At 43.7% G+C, this 22,432-nt stretch overlaps 1 protein-coding gene across 5 annotated transcripts in view; it reads right to left on the bottom strand.

Moving 5' to 3' along the window:
* Positions 1–22,432, bottom strand: part of rspo3 (R-spondin 3) — a 99,018-nt gene that overhangs the window by 51,630 nt on the left and 24,956 nt on the right. The window contains exons 6-7 of one of the 5 annotated variants that reach the window (XM_088998051.1): positions 6,823–7,019; positions 2,343–6,715 (exon numbers count right to left, since the gene is read on the bottom strand). The exons of 2 other annotated variants lie outside the window; for them this stretch is intronic. In XM_088998051.1, coding sequence (XP_088854177.1) covers positions 6,832–7,019 — 188 coding nt within the window. In that variant the 3' untranslated portion in view covers positions 2,343–6,715; positions 6,823–6,831. Of the gene's footprint in view, positions 1–2,342; positions 7,020–22,432 lie in introns of those variants that run through there. 2 more of the 5 variants (XM_088998055.1, XM_088998050.1) reach the window with 2 other exon arrangements.

The raw sequence follows: 22,432 nt of genomic DNA on the forward strand, positions 1-22,432 counted from the left end.
GGATCCTCGACCCATCTCTCATCCGGGCGTTCCATGCGGCTCACCCCTCCAAACCTGGTGGGCCGCCAAGAGGCGTCCGTTGAGGGGGGGGCACTGTCACATCTCGTCGCCGTCCTGGGCGCGCCCCGCCCCTCCTGTCACCTCCTCCGCTGCTCCCGGGAGACGGCCCCTCCCATCATCACGCACCTGGGTCCCCACAGCTGACTGTCATTCCCTTGATTGTGCCTTCTGACTATATCTACCGATCGCGCCATTCTGGCGCCGTCGGAGTATTCTGAAAGCCATCCTGGACTTCCGTGCCGTCAGATCAGCTGTCACCGATCTCCCTCACTCACCTCATCCTGCTGTCCTTTTTTTATGCGTGCCTCAGTAAAGACTTTTGTATACGAGTATCTGTCTCGCCGTGTATTTCGGATCCACACCCCCCGCTTTCCTTTCGTCACTCGAGCCCAGCCCTCGAGCCTCAAGTGACGTGACAACTCGCCACGTGAGTTCACCTTTTTGTACTTCCGCTCCGTCAACAATACCAAAACATGGTTGACTCCCAAACTCAGGTAACATAGAAAAGAGTAAGAGGGTTCATTTAGGAAATTAACATTCCAAAGAAAAGCAAAACATGGAGGCTGAAAAAACAGTTCTCTGCTTTCGACTTTGCATAAGTATGAAATGGCCTGAAATCATTCACAAATTATTGGTCACTATCACCCCAAGCAGTGAATAATAGGGTGTGGGTCATGAGCTAACCATGTTTTTTTTTTGCTAATTTGAAATAGACAATCCTATTTCCCATATGAAGATGTTGAGGTTTTCTTTGGGAGTGAGCAGGTTGGCCTGCCTATTGTTTCAAACACAATTTCAGAGCAAGTGAAACACGTTTTCTGAACTATTTTTTTTTTTTTGGTTTTAAGTTTTATGATGAAATTAGTGTCTATTTAGACTGCAGAGTGCAAACCTGACACAGATAAAAGTGAAAACAAGAAGATTCAGCCTTTTATTTAGCTGAGAGATCATATCAACTTTTTATTGCTTCAAACGCATTTTAAGAGCTAGTGAATGGTTTTAAGTTTTATGATGAATATGGTGTCTTTTTAGGCTGCAGAGTGCAAACCGAACACATATCCATATGAAAACATGAAGATTAAGCCTATTGTTTAGCTGTGAGGATCATATCAACTTTTTATTGCTTCAAACACATTTTCAGAGCAAGTGAACCAAGTTTTCTGAAGTAAATGGTTTTTTCATTGGGTGTCAGTTTTATGATGAAATTAGTGTGTATTTAGGCTGCAGAGTGCAAACTTGACACATATACAAGTGAAAACACGAAGATTAAGCCTTTTGTTTAGCGGTGAGGATCATATCAACTTTTTGTTGCTTCAAACGTATTTTCAGAACAAGTGATACACGTTTTCTGAACTAAATGTTTTTTTTCATTGTTTTTTTTTTTGTTTTATGATGACATTAGTGGCTATTTAGGTTGCAGAGTGCAAACTTGACACATAAAAGTGAAAACATGATAATTTAGTCTATTGTTTAGCTGTGAGGATCATATAAAATTTTTATTGTTTCAAACAATTTTCATAGTAAGTGAAACACATTTTCTAAACTAAATGTTTTTTTTTTTTTTATTGGTAATGGGTTGAAAAAATTTGTTCGTCCCTTGTTCATAGCTTTTCAGGGTGTTGATGACGGAGGATGGTTAAATCAGCAGGAAGCCAGGTGTTGGACAAAATAAGTTAGTTTAATCTTGTAGACAGCAGGGGCATCGCGGGGTGTCGGCCGAGGAGGAGGAGAAAGAAAGAAGAAGGATGAGGAAGGAGGAAGAAGGCCGAAAGACCGCTGGAAGAGAATTTATAAGACGGATGAGGTCAGGACGGAGATCAGGAAGTCCAAAACGTAAATAAACTATGCGAAAGAGATGTTTAAAGATGTTCGTATTGCTAATTACCCCAACAATTGGTTTTAAGTTTTATGATGACTCATATTGGGGAAAAATCTTCCCGAGGCACACTGCAGTTTGTGTCATTTTTACCTTTTCTTGACCAAAGACTGTAGTTTTCTTATGGATCTTACACATTTTGTTGCTTTATCTCCGGCAGATGACATTACATGACAATGATAAAAACTACACTAACTGTTGACTCTCTATTCCAGGAAAGACTTGTAGCACATGCATGCACAATTTATCTAAAGCAGCAGTGTCAAACCGGCCCCTAAGGAGGTTTGATCAGGCCCGCAAGATAATTCAAAAGTGGAAAAAATGCACAAACGACATTGAATTCATATTTGTAATTAAAAATGAAATTTAATTCTAGGATTGTCCACTGTGGGGCAGAGTGGTGCTATTTCGATCAACGTAGAAGAAAACAGCTGTCTTTTTTTCAACTGCGGTCTTTTTTTTTCAACCGTGTTTTCAAAGTCAAAGTCAGCTTTATTGTTAAACGTGCTAATATGCATGACATACAGCACAAATGAAATTAATGTCCTCTCGGACCCAGCGTGCAAGAAAATGAAAGGCACTTATAACGTGGCTAAAAGACATACAATTGACAATTGACAACTGACAACACCCTCATTCGACAAAATGTCATTAATCAAACGGAGAAAAATAAGTACGGAGTGTAGAATTTTCAATGAAAAATGAACCACGTCCTATTTTTTTACAGAGATGTGTGGCAAACCTTTATGCTTGGTTTGTTTTTAACAAGCTTTGGTATTGAAGGATACTTTTTTCACTTAGCTTGTAACAGACGTGCACATTTCCAGCATGACATCGTGTTTAATGGTGAAAAACATACTTTTATTCACTCCTCTTTCATCTATAACTGCTTCAAATAAAAAATGTGTAAAGGAAAAGTGATTACGATTGCGCGACTGTTTATGTCTTATGTGTTGTGTTTTTTTATTTTGTTATTTGAGTTCAAGATAGTGTCGCGAGAGTGGCTACCTTTACAGCAACTCATATATTTTGTTGTACTTTCTTTTATGGCTTTGCAGCTGTGATTTGGGAATTTCCTTATTGTAACAGCTTTATTTCCTGTATATGTATATTCAGGGATGAGAACTTTCCGCTGATCGGCAGATTTTTGACTTTTTCAGACCATAATGATCATTCTTGAAAAAAGCACCAATCCGTTGAGAAAACTTCGGGCGGGAGGGGTAGGGTACGGGCAGTGTTCCAATAGCCCGCCTTCCGTGGAGTTTCGGTTGGCGTGTGTGGGGGAGGAGGGACTCCACGTTAGAACCTAAGTCAGCGGTCGGGAACCTATGGCTCTTTTGATGATTACATCTGTCTCGCAGATAAAACTAAATATGTACTCTCGCTTTTTCGGTGTTCATTTCCTGTTTCGGCTTGTGTTGGCGGAAAGCGCAATTTTGATTGGATGATACCGACGCCGGTTGGCAGACAGCACCATTTTGAGTGGATGATCCTGATTTAGTTGCTGTTGATGTCGAAACATGTAAATGCCCCCCTTTGAAAAAGCAAACGAGTAAAAAAAAAAATCATGTTGAATGGACCAAAGGATTCGCCTTTCTGGAGAGAACAGGTTCTAATTTGATATATTCTAATTTGCAATGGAACAATACCATTGATGAAACAGTCGAATGTCAGTGGCACTATGACAAGCCCCATGCTAACGTTAGCAGCGATATACTTCTGTGAGAGGCAGCAGAAAGTAAGCGTGCAAGCTAATGAGCAGTGTGCAGGCTAGCTAGCAGTAACCTTGCTTATGTACCCGGCAAGTCGACTTTTAGAAGAAGAATAAAAATAATTAAAATAATAAATGCCGGCACTATTTGAATCATATTCATAACTGGATGAGTAACACGAAAGTATCTTCTCCGAATCTGAACTCTCTGAAGCCATTGTTTTGATTCTGGAGCAAGGCAGTTTGTGAAGGACGTCTGTGCAAGTTCTCAGTCATACAGGAGTGGTCCATTGATGAAAAGGTACAAAATCCACACAGGGAGGCCGGACCCGATCTTAAACTCACAACCTCTCCACTGTGAAGCAGGCGTGCTAACTAACCATTTGACTACAATTACTCTGCGAAGGCAATCGTGTCAATTGTTTGATACATATTTGGTGGGTTGTGGAAGTAAGCTAGAACAATTGGGAAAACTCACTCAAGCACAAGGAGAACATGAGAACTGAATTATTGGTATATGTAGCCTGACTATGATTACCATTGGTACAAGTCTCTTACCTGAACACCTTTTTAAACTCTTAACATAAAGAATGTAGAATTAAAGGACAACCGACGCCCACAGACAAGTTGTGTCCATAATTGGTAAAATCACTTCAAATGACTTCTACTAAACATATTTTACAAAGATTCCACCGCATATAGCTATATTTTACGTTTCAAGACTTGCGTTGAATATTCAGGAAGTCTTGTTTTTGAGTTGGTGACGATACCTACCGTGACATAACGGTAGGTATCGTCACTGACCGAGAAAGCGACACACAATGCATTTTGGATACTTTATTTGGTCCGGAAACTCGTGTTGATCCGTGTTGATGGCGAAATTAGAAGGAAAACACATAAATAGCGCAATGGTGAATCTTTGTGTGTTGCACCAAGACTACTATTTGATACACGCTGACACAAATTCCCAGCAGACAAATCAGCCCATTTCCAACAGAGCTTGGGCGCCATCTTGTCCATTTTCTGGGACACTACATTGGAGTCCATATGCCTCAAAATGACACGGAATTCTTTAATCAAGTACAAACATTTATGCTTTCCTCTTCAGAACTATTTGAATCATATTCATAACTGGATGAGTAACAAGAAAGCATCTTCTCCCAATCTGAAGCCATTGTTTTTTTTTCATTGTTTTGATTCTCGAGCAAGGCAAGACGTCTTGGCCTCACGTCACGAGCAAGGGGGTGGGACCTTCTGAAACTGAAACTTTCTGAGGTCATTTTGAAGTAGTTTTGGGAGACTTTAAGTCATTTTTATTGGTAATTTTCATTTGACGAAAAATATCAGCCTGCATGTTTTGGGTATTTTAGATGCTATAAAATGTTTTTCTGATGTCAGTTAGGAAACAAAAAAATGCAGTCGGTTGTCTTTTAAGTTTATAAGCTGTCATGCTCCCCTGGGAAGACATTCTTATTTGGGGATTCGTGCACAGGAGAGGAAGTCTGGACCTTCTCATCATGCCAGGATCAAATTTCATTAACCTTTCATTGTTTCAAGGCATTTACATCAGGGGCAGGACAGCCCTCCTATCATTAACATATTACGTGATACTATTTTTCCTTTGCTCTTCCTAAAGAAATCTGAAACTCGCAGGAGCCCAAACGATGCGTATTGTGATGAACTGCAAACAATAAATCATAAAACCTTGGAGGATTCTGTTCATCGTCTCCAATCTATATTGAATAACCAACATCTTCATTGTGTGAAATTAATGACATGCGGAGGAAGAGAAAAGCCAACGCTCTACCTCTACAATACTCAACTTTATCGAGCACTGTCAAACAGACAAGCTGCATACAAAGTCCTGTACTTGGACAACTATCATATACAGGCAACAAAGCAGTCATAAAGATACTAGAAAGCACCAGGGAATAAAACTAAGATCAAATCTGAATCATGCTCATTCTAATGCCAAAGAGTACAAGTGAGTTTTGAGGCGGATTCTAAAGATGGGCAGCGATGGGGCTTGCCGTTAAGCAGTGTTTTTCAACCTTTTTTGAACCAGGATACATTTTTTCACATTGGATTTTTTTTGCGGCACACCACGAACCATCTCGCAGGAAAGAGGAAAACAGTGACGTGTTGCCACACACACGAATATTAAATTACCCTCCCAGTCTTTTCAGCACGGACACAGGACAATGACATAATATTGGCAGAAAATGATTCATACATGTTTGTAAAATTTTCAATTTGAAAAGGGGGCATTAGAGAGTTTCTCACGGCACACCTGACGATCTCTCATGGCACACAAGTGTTTCAACCACTGTTGAAAATCACTGCCGTACAGTACACAAATTATTGCTTATCAACTTTGATCATACACTTGTGATTCCCAAAACAACAGAGAAGAGATGAGGCTTTGAAACCAATAGTTTTATTTTTCCAGACAGGATGGCTTTGGAAGTTTGTTGAGCAGCACTCGTCCCTTTTCAACAAACAGAACAGACTGTGGTGATTTTGATTTCTTTTCTCACTTGTATAGAACTTGGTTTGTTTCCATGATGAAAAGTGTGTGAAAAGGTTCAGAGTGAGCTCTGTCCAGGTGCTTGGCTTTTTTTTGACTTGGCAATATAGGTTCCACTACAGTACATAAAATGATTTGGTGATTAGGAAATGCTCACAAAATGGCAAGAACAAACTCTCTTTTACGCCTTTGTCTCTAAATAAAATATTCACCAAACAAAATAAAGTAGATGGATCTAAAAGTCATGAACAATAAACAAAATGTTCTATACAATGTTGCCAAATCTACATTCAAAATACAAGAGCACATATTTGTACCAGAGGGCCATTAAATAACGACATCAATAAGTTCACTGCTGGCCGATGTTCTTTCGTATCAGCAGTAGTCTCGGCAGTGGCTCTTTCATTTTTCAAATGATACACGAGTCAGTGGTGGATGTAAAGGAAAAGTCACAAAAAAATTCAACCTTTTAGCCCCAGGTGCTCCAATCCCGTTTGTGCATTAACAGTTCATTCAAATCATACAGGTAGCAGCGTCACCCCTGCAGACAGGAGTAGAGAGGGGTTAAGAGTAGGTGAGAGGTAAGAGCAGGAAGAAGGTTGCGGGAGGTGTTAGACTTATTTAAACATGTCTAAAGAGTTACTGTACAAGGCCTTCCTAGGGGTAGAAAGGCTCTGGGTCATGACCTCGCCGGTGCCTGTGCTCTGTTTTTTTCCTGCTGTCTTGGCGGTCCCCTGTGTCTTGAGCCCTCTTACGTTCTCGTTTCTTCTCCATCCTGATCTCCTTGTTCTCTTTGCTGTTGTTGTTGCGATTCCTCCGTTTTTTTCTGTCATTTGGCCTTCGCCCTGTGTTGGGAAACGGTATTTTATTCAATGTTTATAAAATTGTGTTGAGATCAATGTGGTGTGATCTCCGTGCAGAGGTCGCCGGTTCGTGTCCCGTGGTCGCCGCTTCGCGTCCCTGTGTGAAGTTTGCATGTTCTCCCCGGACCCGCGTGGGTTTTCTCCGGGTCCTCCGGTTTCCTCCCACACTCCAAAAACATGCATGGCAGGCAGATTGACCACTCCAAATTGTCCCTAGGTGTGAGTGTGAGAGTGACTATATATGTCTTTGTGTGCCCTGCGATTGGCTGGCAACCAATTCAGGGTGTCCCCCGCCTCGTGCCCGAAGACAGCTGAGATAGGCTCCAGCAACCCCCGCGACCCTAATGAGGAATAAGCGGTACGGAAGATGAGATGAGATAATCAATGTGCTGATTTTTTTTCAACATTATATGAGGGTTAATTTTTTTTTGTGTGAAATTAAAATTACAGTCAAACCTGTGCTTTAGACCAGAGGTCCCCAACCCCCGGGTCGCGGACCGGTACCGGTCCGTGGGTCATTTGGTACCGGGGAGCGCAGAAAGAATAAATAATTTACATAATTTCCGTTCTATTTATTATCTGAGTCCGAACTGTATTTTATTTTGAAAAATGAAAAGTTAAAGAGTTTGTCAAATCTCTTTATTTGTTGAATGGAGGTTGTCGAATCTTCCAGGGAAGTGACGTGCAGATGTCTCGCAGAGCTTGATCATGGCGTGGAGTCGAGCAAGCCGTGTTGTAAAACTCTGTCCGATGCTGAGCAGGTCTCTGGGAGTTGCGTGTGCGTCTGCGTCTGAGATGAATCTGCTGCTTTCCCGCGACGGCTGCTCTATTATACTGTCCAATCGTGGGAAAAGTGCCAGGCTGAGATTCCCATTAAAGCCGCGGTGCGCACCTGTGCCGCACAGTGCTCCCCTCCTGGATCCGAAGTCGGTGAAGGCGATGAAGGAAAAATGAAGAACAATAAAAAAAAAAAACAAACGTCGTTCGGAGAGGCCAGGCACGATGACGGTCGATCACCGGGCATGGCGGGCGTCAGTGGGGAGGTGGCCGAGGAAGTTTCGGTGGTCGCTGAAGTCGTTGTACGGGAGCACGGCGACGAGTGCTCGCGGAGTCGTTCGGCTGGGGTCGGTCGAGTCGGGGAATCGATGAGGGAGCGTGGTGTTGGTCATGCTGCCGGGCACGTACAGGTTGGTCATCGGCGACGGTGACGTTGATCGCGCTGCCATGGTGATCTGCAGGACAGGAAGAATGCTGACGTCGGCGGCCGAGTCGGCCATGAAGCGTCTTTCCGATGTCCGATGATGTCCGATCGTGGACATAGACGATGTCCGATCGTGGACATCAACGATGCAGCAAAGAGTCATCAGGTGAGTTGGACGGTGTTGGCCATCAGGGGTGCGGCAGGTTTCAAGGGTGGTGGCGGCCCATCGGGAGCTCCTGAGAAGATGCGGGTTCACGGGAGGCTGGTAAATCTGGGCCCATTCAGAGAGTTGATTGGGCTGGCTGGCTCGCCAATAAAGAGTTTGTCAAATCTCTTTATTTGTTGAATGGAGGTAGTCAAATCTTCCATGGAAGTGACACGCAGATGTCTCGCAGGGCTTGATCGTGGCGTGGAGTCAAGCAAGCCGTGCTGTGAAACTCTGTCCGATGCAGTGACGTGCGGTGAGGTGCATGGCTGGTGAGGTGCATGGCTGGTGAGGCACTGACGTCACCCCTCGTCTCTACTTAGTATTTGAACAGTAAATGTGAAAAATCAGCGATTTTGAAAAAAATCCTAAAACGGTGAAGTTAAATGGACAAGAACTTTAAAGTACAAATCACTAAATACATCTAACTGTTTAATTTGTTTTTTCATTTGATATTTCCATGACAGCTTTCCATGATGACAGGTGAGGCACTGCCTCACCTGCCTCCACTGACTGCACGTCACTGGTGCGATGCTGAGCAGGTCTCTGGGAGTTGCGTGTGCGTCTGCGTCTGAGGTGAATCTGCTGCGGTGCCGCGACGTCTTCTCTTTTATACTGTCCAAGCGTGGAAAAAGTGTCAGGCTGAGATTCCCATCAAAGCCGCGGTGCGCACCTGTGCTGCCACAAAGTCACCGCTTGCAGCGCATTTCCGTGACGAGCAATGGGTTGCAAAGCTCGCTAACTTGTGCGACATATTCAACCTGCTCAATGAACTCAATCTGTCACTTCGGGGGAAAATGACAACTGTCTTGAAGTTGGCTGATAATGTAGCTGCATTTAAAGCCAAACTGGATTTGGATTGGATATGCCTTTATTAGTCTCACAGTGGAGAAATTTACATTTCACAGCAGCAAAGTGATGAAAGGAATGAAAGTAGAAAAACTAGAAAGTAGAAAAATTTGTGGGGACGGCGCGTGAATAGCAGTGTATTTGACATGTTTCAAACATTGCCTGGGTTTTTGGAAGAGACTGAGACCGAGCCTTCATTCCCCCAGCTGATGCACGAGCACTTGTCTTTGCTTTTAAAAGAGTTTGAGAGCTACTTCCCAGCCACAAAAGACCCACAAACTGCCAAGGAATGGATCCACAACCCATTTGTCAACAAACCAGGTAAATCCAGCATGCCTGTGCAAGAGGAAGAACAACTGCTGGAGTTCGCAAACTTACTGGAGGACGCAAACTTACTCGTGGACTTAAAAGTATGTTTGATACAACAACTCTGCCGGTGTTCTGGATTAAAGTGATGGCAGAATACCCCAAGACCGCCACAACAGCACTGAAAACCCTGTTGCCGTTTCCGACATCTTATTTGTGTGAAGCGGGGTTTTCTGCAGTGAACCAAAACAAAACTACGGAGTAGACTGGACATAAGCAAGACACTGCGGGTGTCATTGTCTCCCATTATCCCTCGATGTGACCGTATTGTTGCAGAGAAACAAGCTTCACTTGTAGTGAGTTGTATTTTCCATGCGCTTGGTACTTGTTTTTGTGGTGTATCTTATTTTGAAGGCACATTTAAACATTACCATGGTGACCATAGAGCGTTAAAGGACAACCGACAAAACTTTTTTGTTTCCTAACTGACATCAGAAAAATGTTTTATAGCATCTAAAATACCCAAAACACGCAGTTTGATATTTTTAGTCAAATGCAAAACACCAATAAAAATGATGTAAAGTGTCCAAAATCGGCAAAAAAATGAACCCGGAAGTGGCCAGTTTCAGAAGGTGCCACCCCCTTGTTCGTGGCGTCACGCCAAGACCTCTTGCCTTGCTGGAGAATCAAAACAATGGCTTCAGATTAGGAGAATATGCTTTCTTGTTACTCATCCAGTTATGAATATGATTCAAATAGTTCTGAAGAGGAAAGCATACATGTTTGCAATCAATTAAACAATTTATTCCGTGCCATTTTGCGGCAATAGGGGGGGGGGATGTAGCACTAAAAAAGAGGCAGAGAATGGCGACAAAGCTCCGTGTAAGGAATTGAACGGCAAATTTATGAATTACTTTTCGCTAACTGTTTACTACTTTTTGCGACACACACCCACCACCGCTGGCGGAGTGATCTTCGGATCTGGCGGAGTGATCTTCGGATCTTCGGCGGAGGCACACGAATGAACAGAACTTCAGCCGGCACACCTTTCCACACCCCCTCTCTCTGAATTCACACGTCGATCGCCTCCGAGGAGCTTTTTGCAGATAATTTTACTATTAGGAAATTAATGCAAGATGATCCCCTATTAATCACCGTCGAGGAGAATAAACAGCTTCTTCCCGCAAGCCAATAACTCTTTGAACAGTAGCCCAAATTGAACTGTATAGTGCCTCTTTGCAATTTTTTGATGATGATACTAGTGCAGCGTGTTCGACCGGAAACAAATTCCTTGTGTGTTCTACATACTTGGCAACAAAGATGATTCTGATTCTGATTCTGAAGAAGATCATTGAGAAACACAAACGAGGTGTGCGTTTGTGGCGTCACATGTGCACACTGCAGCTGCAATGTGAATCTCAGCCTGACACATCTCTCACGCTGTGTGTCACTTCCCTGAGAGTAACTTTCTACGACCATTCTACAAATAAGGAGCCCGGTACCGTTCACCATTGCTACCATCCTTCGCTTAAAAGCTTTACACAAAGCCGTTATTTAGTTGATGCTTTCACGTGACTAATGACACCAAAATTGTCACGTGCGAGTTGACAGCTGGGGCGGGGCCGCCACTCGCGACCTCCACCAGCCGAAGAAGACACTTCAATTTCATTTAATTTGAACGAGTCGCTGTCACCTCACCAGTGACATGATTACGTAGCACCCATCCTCGCTGCGTCTTGTGCTGGCAAGTCCAACAGTTTGCTTTAACGAAGGTGATTGTTAGCCGCGATCGCGTAAGTTTAGCGCATTCCGGGATCGCGAATGTGCGTGTTGATCCCCTCATCACCGATACTGGGACATTTCAACGAGTAGCTGTCACCTCACTAGTGAAATGATTACGACGCCTCGCTGTGTCATCTGCTGGCAAGTTCAAGATTTTCTTTGCCGAGGTGATAGTTAGTAGCGATGGCGTACATTTGGTGCTTTCCGGGATCGCCCGCCTTCTTTTGTCGCGTTTTTTCCGCGTCCGTGGAATCATTCGACTTGCGCCTTTTGTTGTAATGAAATCTCTGCCAGCACCGACGGGACTGGAGGTGGATGCAGATGACATCGAGGAGCTTGTTGCTGGAGCTTGAGGTCCTTAACACAGAGGATTTGATTTGCCTTCAAGAGGACAAGCAGAAGCAGGCCATCCAGGAGTTGATGTGCAGGCAGTTCCATCCAGAAAAGGCTATGAGAATCATCAACATGATGAATGATAATGTGATGCCTCAGTTTCGTAAGATCTTACAAGTCAGAAAGCAACAGGTGTCAATTAAGAGCCATCAACAACCATCACAAATGTAAGTGTATGCAGTGTATTTCTTTCATTACAATACAATAGCACATTTATTATACATAGAATAAGGTATGTTGTGTGTAGTTTTAAGGCTTATTTATTTGAAAAAGAGACCTGGGAATGGATTACACACTCTGCCTGGGTACCAATTAAGTTCGTAAGCCAAGGTCCCACTGTACTATGATTTTGTGGATTTATAATAACTTCATAAAAATGCAATATTAGTGGCTATTTTTGCTAGCTTTGGAGCTGTCCAACCATTTGTAACTCATTCGCTGCCATTGACAAATTTACTCGGGAATTGAAAACATTCCATAGAACACCAGTCCCGAGTTTATTTTGGTTTCGCTTTTTTTTGCGGGAGAAAGAAGAGCCAGTCCCGGTCCATCTTGTCTGTGAATTTCAGAACTGTGGGTAATGTATTTCCCTTCTATGAGGGGGCAACTGCTGAGCATTGCTAAAAAAAATGCAGCCTCCAATCGCCCCGTGAAGAACACGGAGAGGCGAGCCTTTCTTTCCGTGTTTTCATGGAGAGGAGAGCGGGAATCATGGCGACACAGAGCCCCCAAGGCCGGGGTCGGGAACCTTTTTGACTAAGAGAGCCATAAAACTAAAATATTTAGAAATGTTTTTCAGACGCACGCACATCGCAAACACGCATGCACGTGATTTGAACAAAATGTCACAATATATTATTCAAAATAAATGTCGCTGGACACCACAGGGGCCATTGTGCTTTTTTGCGCCTGTCATGGGCAGCATCTTCACAGCCCCGCTTTGTTCAGTGGAAAGGTCGGTGCTGTTGGACAGTCTGCGGCTGGATGGATGCATGGATTGAGGAGCCCGCAATAAGAAGGAGCGTCAGCACAGAGCACTGATGCGTATGTGGATCTATCGCGACTTGGAATTGAAGCGGATTCACGTGGGACAGGAGATGTGAGACAGTCTTTTCATCAATGGATGCGTGTTTGCTTTCAACATTTAGCTTGTAGTCGACGTGCACATTCCACCATGATGTCCCTGATCCACTGGTGAAGAGACGCTTTGATCCTCTCCTCTTTCATCTGGAACTGCTTTGTGTAACAGAGGGTGCAGAAAGTGCTTTCAGAATGAATGACTCTCTGTGTCTTTGTGTTGTCATGTTATTTGTTATTTCGTGTATTTTTTTCTTTTGACTTCAAGACGGCGCTGCGAGAGTTCCTGCCTTTCCAGCAGCTCATGCATTTTGTTTTTCTACTTTTATTCCTTTCATAACTTTGCTGCTGTGAAATGTAAATTTCTCCACTGCGAGACCAATGAAGGCAAATCCAATCCAATAAATTTGTGATAGTACTCACCATTGATGTGAATGGTTTTCCTTTCCTCGTGATTGTTAAAAAAAGGCAGCCAAACGATCGGTATGAAAGTCAACTTGCCGGATCCATAGGCAAAGCAACTGCTAGCTAGCCTGCACACTGCTCATTAGCTTGCACGCTTGCTTTCTGCTGTCTCTCACAGAAGTATATGCTAATGTTAGCATGTGTGTGTGTCAATGTGTGTCAAAGTGCCACTGATATTCAACTTTTTCATTCATGATATTGTTTCATTGCAAATTGGAATCACGGCAGAGCTTTTTCTCTCCACAAAGGCAAATCCTTCCATCCATTCAATGTCATTTTTTTACTCAACATACTTATTTAAAAAGGAGTGTTTACCCGGCCATAGGTCAGTATCATCCAATCAAAATTGCGCTTTCCGCCAACTGCCGCCCAAACAGGAAATGAACAGCTAAAAAAACGAGAGTATGTATTTAGTTTTATCGACGAGCCAGATGCAATCATCAAAAGAACCACATACGGCTCGTGGGCCATAGGTTCCCAACACCTGCCCTAAGGGGACATCAAAGAAATAAATAAATAAACCTTGCGTTACCTTGCAAAGTTTTGCATTCCTTCACAGCTTTGCGTTCCCTCGCAAAACTTTGTGTTCCCTCGCAAAACTTTTTCTTCTTTCGCAATACTTTGCATTCCCTCGCAAAGAATGCAAGATCTCGCAATCTTTTTTTTTTTAATTATGTGAGTTCATGTACTTCTGGTTCTTCATCTGGGAAAGCGAAAACAACTACCATGGAGCCTTTTCACCCGTTGGTGAGTTTAATCGAATTTGACTTTAAAATTGGCTTGAAATATAAAGACATTAACTTCGTTATTGAGATAAAATACGGTGTCAGAATTAGTGAAAGATATTTGAAGCGAATTATCAACAAAAGAGGACGGTCTGAATTCCAATGGCTCACATTCAGCGAACATTGGCCCCTGTCCACCATGTTGGGTACACCTGCACAGCCCCAATGAGTTCCACTGTCAAAGCTGTGGAATATATGTACATGTAATTGACAATTAACACACTTCCAGAAAGAGGAAAGATTGTTCAAAACATTTGGCTTTGGTTACAATCTCAACCACATACCCATGCAGACAATATTTCAAAATACTTGTTGTATGTAATCATTTTTATCGTATTGTGCAAAACACGTGTTTGTTTATGTGTGTGTGTAGTGTTGCAGAAATAGTGAGTAAATAAGCACTACACACAATCATTTGAAACAATTAGTTGTTGCTGTCTCGATAACCATTTTGTGTTTGGGAGCATTTTACTGAGCATTTTCATCTCTATTAAGTTCATAGAGTGGCTTATTCTGTGGCCACAAGGGGACATAGGCCAGTGTCTTCTTGTGCCGGTCACATGCCCAGATGAATACAGAGGGTTGTGTCAGGATGGGCATCCGACGTAAAAGCTTGGCCAAAACAAACATCCAAATCAAACCTCTAAAGATGGAGGACACTGATTCGCTGTGGCGACCCCTTGAAGGGAAAGCCGAAAGGAAAAGAAGAAGTTCTTGCAATCATTGCGCTTTAAAGTAATTGTGGCTAACAACCATCAGGGGTCAGTCTTTAACAGCAATCCCATTGCAAACGACATCAGATGTTGCTACTCTAACCAGTGATGAGCTTGCCATTATCCAAACTAGAAAGCCTTTAAATGAACCCCTCCTTGTATCTGCTCTTGCAACATTTCATAAACAAAACGAAGAGTGTTGGTATGCTGAAGGTTTATCTCAAGCACGAGCTACAGTATACAGTAATAATGATAATAACAAGATCCAGTCACAGGGAGCTTGGAGACGGGACTGCAAGCAAATACCTTTTCCTGTTGATTTGCTACTGCCATTCATGTGTGAGTGGAACTGAGCAGCATTTGCCTGTTGGCACATTTGGTTGGCCGCTTTGGGGGATTGTGAAACTGCTGACATATGCAGCAGGAACAGCCACAGTGGAGAGGGAGAAAAAGATAAAGGGACATGGAGAAAGACATTCCCTGTGTGTCTCTGCTCTTCAATGTGTTTCCCTCCCTTTGCCCAGTCCTTCCTTTTTTGCATGCTCATTAATCAGAGCTGTCTTCTTGCTGGACCAGGAAAGAGTCACTTACTGACCCTCCTTGTAAGGCCCATTATACACTCTCACGAAGCTTTTGTAACACAATCAACGTGCTCACACCTTAGTGTAATAAAAATACTGCTTAAATTGAACATCTTTTCATAAGGAGTGGTTAACACGTTGACAGTGCAGAGGTCATGGTTTCAATACCCGCTCCGACCACCCTGTGTGGAGTTTACATGTTCTCCAGCCCTGCTCGGGTTTTCTCCTGGTTGTTCGTTTTCCTCCCACATTCCAAAAACTCTCATACCAAATTAATGGTAGACTCGGAATTGTGCCTCAGTGTGATTATGAGTGTGAATGGTTGTTTGTTTTTGTGTGCCCTCCATTTGTCTGGCAACTGATTTAGTGTGTACCTCGCCTCGTGCCCAAAGACACCTCCAGCACCGCCTGCGGCCCAGGTGAGGAATTCAGCAAATGGAAGATAATTGAATGCATCTTATCACAAACACTTTAGTCAATCAATGTGTGTGTGTGTGTGTGTGTGTGTGTGTGCGTGTGTGTGTGTGTGTGTGTGTGTGTGTGTGTGTGTGTGTGTGTGTGTGTGTGTGTGTGTGTGTGTGTGTGTGTGTGTGTGTGTCAGATTTAGACCAAAACCCGTTTTTCAACCAAACTGAGCAAACCTGAATGCATTGCACTCCTCGCGGCTAACGTTCATCGCACAAATCTGACATTTTTTTTCCTGCAGTGTATATTAGCCCCTAATCATAAATTCAGGAAATAGTTTGTGATTATGAACAAATGGCTTTTTGAACAGGCTTTTGGAACAGATTCTGGTTGCAAACCGAGATATGACTGGACACCATTCTCCAGCGAAATGTTATTTGAAATTATGATAATAAACATGTCTGTGTGTGATGTGGCATTATATGTGTACCAAAACAGTGATTTAATGGAGCTGTACTGCACTGGTTTTGTTGCCATATATCTTACACTGGTGTAAATTTTGTGGAGGATAGATACATGTATGTATGAAGTTGCTTATGAAAGAGAACGACATTAACTCCATTGTAGCCCCATTTGCAAATTTTGCACAAAAAATGCATGCAAATTTCCCCATTGTGAGACGAATAAAGGTTTTCTGATTCTGATTCTGATTTGCGTTCACATGGCAGTTTCTTCGGCTATGCAATACAAAACAAAGCACGTGCATGTGGACTGCGTACCTCCCTTCCCCTCCCTTGTTCGTGGCATATCAAAAAACATGGTTTATAATTCACCAGACAAATCAACGCGAGAGAGAGAGAGAGAGAGAGAGAGAGAGAGAGAGAGAGAGAGAGAGAGAGAGAGAGAGAGAGAGAGAGAGACAGAGATATATACACACACACACACCACACACACACACACCACACACACACACACACATATATATACAGTAAAGTCTCGTTATATCGATATCGGATATATCGATAGTCCCGGTTATATCGATACTATTTCTATGCACGCACGGAGAAAAATACATGCAAACAGGGTCGGATATATCGATAGTCCCGGTTATATCGATATTTTTTCGGACTCCCTTGAATATCGATATAACGAGACTTTACTATATATATATATATATATATATATATATATATATATATATATATATATATATATATATATATATATATAAATAAAAAAAATCCTCGTCTCACCCACCATGGGTGGTGTCTGTCCCCATTTCAGCTCGGGTCCTCTACCAGAGGCCAGGAAGCTTGAGGGTTCTGCGCAGTATCCGTGCTGTTCCCAGCACTGCGCTTTTCTGGACCGAGATATCCGATGTTGTTCCCGGGATCTGTTGCAACCACTCGTCGAGTTTGGGGGTCACTGCCCTAAGTGCTCCGACCACCACAGGCACGACTGTCACCTTTACCTTCCAGGCTCTCTCCAGCTCCTCTCTGAGCCCTTGGTATTTCTCGATTTTCTCATGTTCCTTCTTTCTGATGTTCCCATCACTCGGGACCGCTACATCCACGACAACGGCTTTCCTTTCCCCTTTATCTATGACCACGATATCTGGTTGGTTGGCCATTACCATCTTGTCAGTCTGTATCTGGAAGTCCCACAGGATTTTTGCTTGGTCATTCTCCACCACCTTGGGAGGTGTTTCCCATTTTGACCTTGGGGTTTCCAGTCCATACTCCGCACAGATGTTTCGGTAGACTATGCCAGCCACCTGGTTATGGCGCTCCATGTAGGCTTTCCCTGCCAGCATTTTACACCCTGCAGTTACGTGTTGGATTGTCTCAGGTGCCTCTTTGCACAACCTACACCTTGGGTCTTGTCTGGTGTGGTATATCCCTGCCTCTATGGCTCTGCTGTTCAGGGCCTGCTCTTGGGCAGCCAGAATGAGTGCCTCTGTGCTGTCCTTTAGGCCAGCCCTCTCTAGCCACTGATAGGACTTCTTGAGATCAGCCACTTCTGCTATGGTTCGGTGGTACATCCCGTGTAGGGGCTTTTCCTCCCATGATTGTCCCTCTTCCAGCACCTCATCCTCTGTTCCCCATTGACTGAGACATTCTCTGAGTACATCATCCGTTGGAGCCTTCTCTTTGATGTATTCATGGAGCTTGGATGTTTCATCCTGGATAGTGGCTCTCACACTCACTAGTCCCCGGCCTCCTTCCTTACGGCTTGTGTACAGTCTCAGGGTGCTGGACTTGGGATGGAACCCTCCGTGCATGGTGAGGAGTTTTCGGGTCTTAACATCCGTGGTCTGAATCTCTTCCTTTGGCCACCTTATTATTCCTGCAGGGTATCTGATCACTGGCAGGGCATAGCTGTTTATTGCCCGGGTCTTGTTCTTGCCATTGAGCGGGCTTCTGAGGACTTGCCTCACCCGCTGGAGGTATTTGGTCGTAGCCGCTTTCCTTGTTGCTAATTCGAGGTTGCCATTGGCCTGTGGTATACCAAGGTACTTGTAGCTGTTTTCAATGTCTGCTATTGTTCCTTCAGTGAGTGAGACCCCTTCAGTGTGGACTACCTTGCCCCTCTTAGTCACCATCCGACTACATTTCTCCAGCCCGAATGACATTCCGATATCACTGCTGTAGATCCTGGTTGTGTGGATCAGGGAGTCTATGTCCCTTTCGCTCTTAGCATACAGCTTGATGTCATCCATGTAGAGGAGGTGACTGATCGTAGCTCCATTTCTGAGGCGGTATCCATAGCCTGTCTTGGCGATTATCTGGCTGAGGGGGTTCAGTCCTATGCAGAACAGCAGTGGGGAGAGTGCATCACCTTGGTATATGCCACATTTGATGGACACTTGCGTTAGTGGCTTGCCATTGGCTTCAAGTGTGGTTTTCCACATCCTCATCGAGTTTGCAACGAAGGCTCTCAGGGTCCTGTTGACCTTATACAACTCCAAGCATTCATTGATCCATGTGTGTGGCATCGAGTCATATGCTTTCTTGTAATCAATCCAGGCTGTGCACAGGTTGGTATGTCGGGACCTGCAGTCTTGAGCGACTGTTCTGTCAACCAGCAGCTGATGTTTGGCACCTCTAGTATCTCTACTAATGCCTTTCTGTGCTTTGCTCATGTATTGATCCATGTGTCCACTTATCTTAGCCGCAATGATGCCTGACATGAGCTTCCATGTTGTGGAGAGACAGGTTATTGGCCGATAGTTGGAAGGAACTGCACCCTTTGAGGAATCCTTCATGATCAGGATTGTTCGCCCTTCGGTTAGCCATCCTGGGTGAGTCCCATCCATCAGCAGCTGGTTCATTTGTGCTGCTAGGCGCTCATGGAGAGCTGTGAGTTTCTTTAGCCAGTAGGTGTGGACCATATCCGGGCCTGGTGCCGTCCAGTTTGTGCCTTGTATATCTGCCGCTGTGATGGTAACTGGGTTCTGTTCAGGGAGGTTGCTCTGCTCCTCTTTCAGAGTCACCAGCCATTGTGCACTGCTGTTATGTGCGACCTCCTTCTCCCATATGCCTTTCCAGTATCTTTCAATTTCCAGCCTTGGAGGGTCTGCTCTGCTGTTAGAACCCTGCCACTGAGCGTACACCTTCGCAGGTTGTGTTGCGAACAGCCTGTTTATTCTTCTGGCCTCATTCTCTTTCGTGTACCTCTTTAGGCGACTGGCCAAGGCCTGTAGCCTTTGTTTGGCAGTTTCGAGTGCCTCAGGTATGGTTATCTGCATGTACCTTTTGGGTATTGGCCTTTTATTCACACCTCTCTGGGTCTCCGTCAATTGACTCACATCTTTCCGAGCCGCCTTGATCTTGGCCTCCAACCGTCTTTTCCTTGGTGGGTAATGAATCTCGTGGCTCTCATGGTTGCTCTTGTAGCCAAGCATGTCTAGGATCACTGATGCTGAGGTGTATATCAGCTCATTGGTTTCCGTGATCGTTCCGGTCGGGATCGTTCTCAGTGCTGCATTCACAGTTTCCATGAGACTTTCAGGTGGTACTTCACATAGCCGTTGTAATCGGTGCCTTCGTTGCCCAGTTTTCATTCTTGCCATGATCTTATCTCTCAGGTCATTTGCTGCCTCGCTCAGCATTTCATTTATTGGGGCTGGCTTCCCAATCTCATCATTCATTGGGGCTTGCCTCCCAATCTCTGGTTTGACCTCATCCTCTAATGCGACAGCCTGGGGCCCTTCACCTCGGTGTTTGTGTTGGACCTCATCAATCTCAAGTTGTGATAGCAATTGCCGTTTGTGGATATTGGAACACTGTGCTACTAGTTGTTTCATACGTCTGTGTAAGCTCTCAGTTGTACAGAAGTGGTCCATCGATGAGAAGGTTTCTTCAGCCGTCATCTGTACAAATTTGAAGGTTTCGGACGTTTCGCCTCCTATCCAAGAGGCTTCGTCAGCGAACTAAAGTCTGACTGGTCGTATCGGCCCTATTTATATATTCCTAACGTCCAGGCATGGCGGCGCCAGGAGTAGTAGCATTCCAACAGAGCCATGTTATCGCATTTCGTCCATCTCCGATTTGTTCCAGTAGCCCATTTTTCATCGAGGTGCTCTGGTTCCCCAGCACCTGACGCAGACCTTGTTTGGCTGGGCGACGTCTGACGAGCCGGCATGTCATTCGATTTATTGTCTCTCATTGTGTGAGGTAGGCATTAGCGTGAAGGGTCATGCCCATGGACTCACACTGGATGATGTTTTGTGCTCATTTGTTTCTGCCCCAAGCGGGATTCGAACCGTCGTCTCCCATATACCAAACCGATGCCTTATCAATTCAGCTATCCATCCGCTATATCCAGCAGGCCACGGAAATGGCGACCGTAGGCCAGGAGGTCTTGAAGAAGACAAAACCGCTCGAAAAGGTGACTGAGACAAGGAAGAACAAGATGAAAGGTGGATATATATGAAAGGTATATATATATATATATATATATATATATATATGTGTGTGTGTGTGTGTGTGTGTGTGTGTGTGTGTGTGTGTGTGTGTGTGTGTGTGTGTGTGTGTGTGTGTGCGTGTTTGTGTGTGTGTGTGTGTGTGTGTGTGTGTGTGTGTGTGTGTGTGTGTGTGTGTGTGTGTGTAGGAGAGAGAGGGGGGAGAGGGTGTCAGAGAGAGACAGACAGAGACAGACAGACAGATGTATAACAGAGCACAAAACACAGATCACAGGGCACAAAATGATGTATGTCATCAATTCTCCTCACATATCTCGAGTCTACCCCTGTCGTGTTGCAAGTCTACTCATCGTATAAACACATCCATTTTTATATTTTATATATGTGCTGCCCCACAAACAAGTACATACTCCGGAGTAAATGTGTAAAGCACCTCCTGAGCAGGGTAACATTTGCTCTGGTTCAAGGTGGTTTCATCAGCGACATCGGTATCATATATGTGTGAATGCTCTATGGGAGGCAGCCCCAGTGCTACATCCTAGTATAAGTTGCTGTGTGAAAACTACTTGCGATGGTAAATAGATGTTCAAGTTTCCTGATTGCGTACATGCACAGACCTAGTATGTTTTTACATTTACATAGTGTGAAAAGTGGAAAATAATAACATTTTCGTATTATATTCCATTGTATTGCAATCTGAATAAAATAAGTGTTAGAACGTATTGGAAGGTACATAACGGCTTGGATGGATGACTCGATGGATGGATGGAAACAGTGTAATCGTTGCAGTGACTCATTCAGGATCTGCTCCCAGCCCACTATAAACACAGGAAGTCCCCTTCACTCGCATTGTTTTTTCTCTCCTAACACCATAACTATTTACAACAAGAAGGACGGATTAGTCATACTGTAGACCTTGTATTTTTGTGGAGCCAGAGGAAAAAAATAATCCATGCCGGGTTGAGGTGATTAGTCGAGTGTTTATCAAAACCAACATGCATTTAGTTTGTTGGAACTGTTTCTGATGGGGTTTTGTAAACTGTGTTTTGACAAGTGTGCAGTGAGTGAGCAATGAGCAATGAGCAATGAGTTTTATTCAACAGACATCACATTCCTCAAAGTCATATTATAGTAGTCAGTCACACCATTCAGTCTTTGAGTGATAATGACATTACATCTTTACAGGATATATATATATATATATATATATATATATATACAGTAAAGTCTCGTTATATCGATATCGGATATATCGATAGTCCCGGTTATATCGATACTATTTCTATGCACGCACGGAGAAAATTACATGCAAACAGGGTCGGATATATCGATAGTCCCGGTTATATCGATATTTTTTCGGACTCCCTTGAATATCGATATAACGAGACTTTACTGTATATATATATATATATATATATATATATATATATGTATATACTGTGCTACTGATAAAGTCAAATCCAATCCAATCCAATCCAGTGTACAGTAAAGTCGATATCGATATTGTTTATATTGATAATACTGCTTATTACGAGACTATTTTCATTTCCCGTGCACATTTCCAGTCTTTTTATGTATAATTAGTTCCGTTTAGTACGATTCGTGGTTTTTACGATAATCCGGTTACTACGGTGCTGTTTTTCATCTCCCGCCGGCCATTTTGCTATGTTTATATCGATACACGCCATCGGTCGCGCCATCGGCCTCGC

Source organism: Hippocampus bargibanti, linkage group LG06 (assembly GCF_051943395.1).
Source record: "Hippocampus bargibanti isolate YZ-2025 linkage group LG06, ASM5194339v1, whole genome shotgun sequence".
NCBI classification, from domain to species: Eukaryota; Metazoa; Chordata; class Actinopteri; order Syngnathiformes; family Syngnathidae; genus Hippocampus; species Hippocampus bargibanti.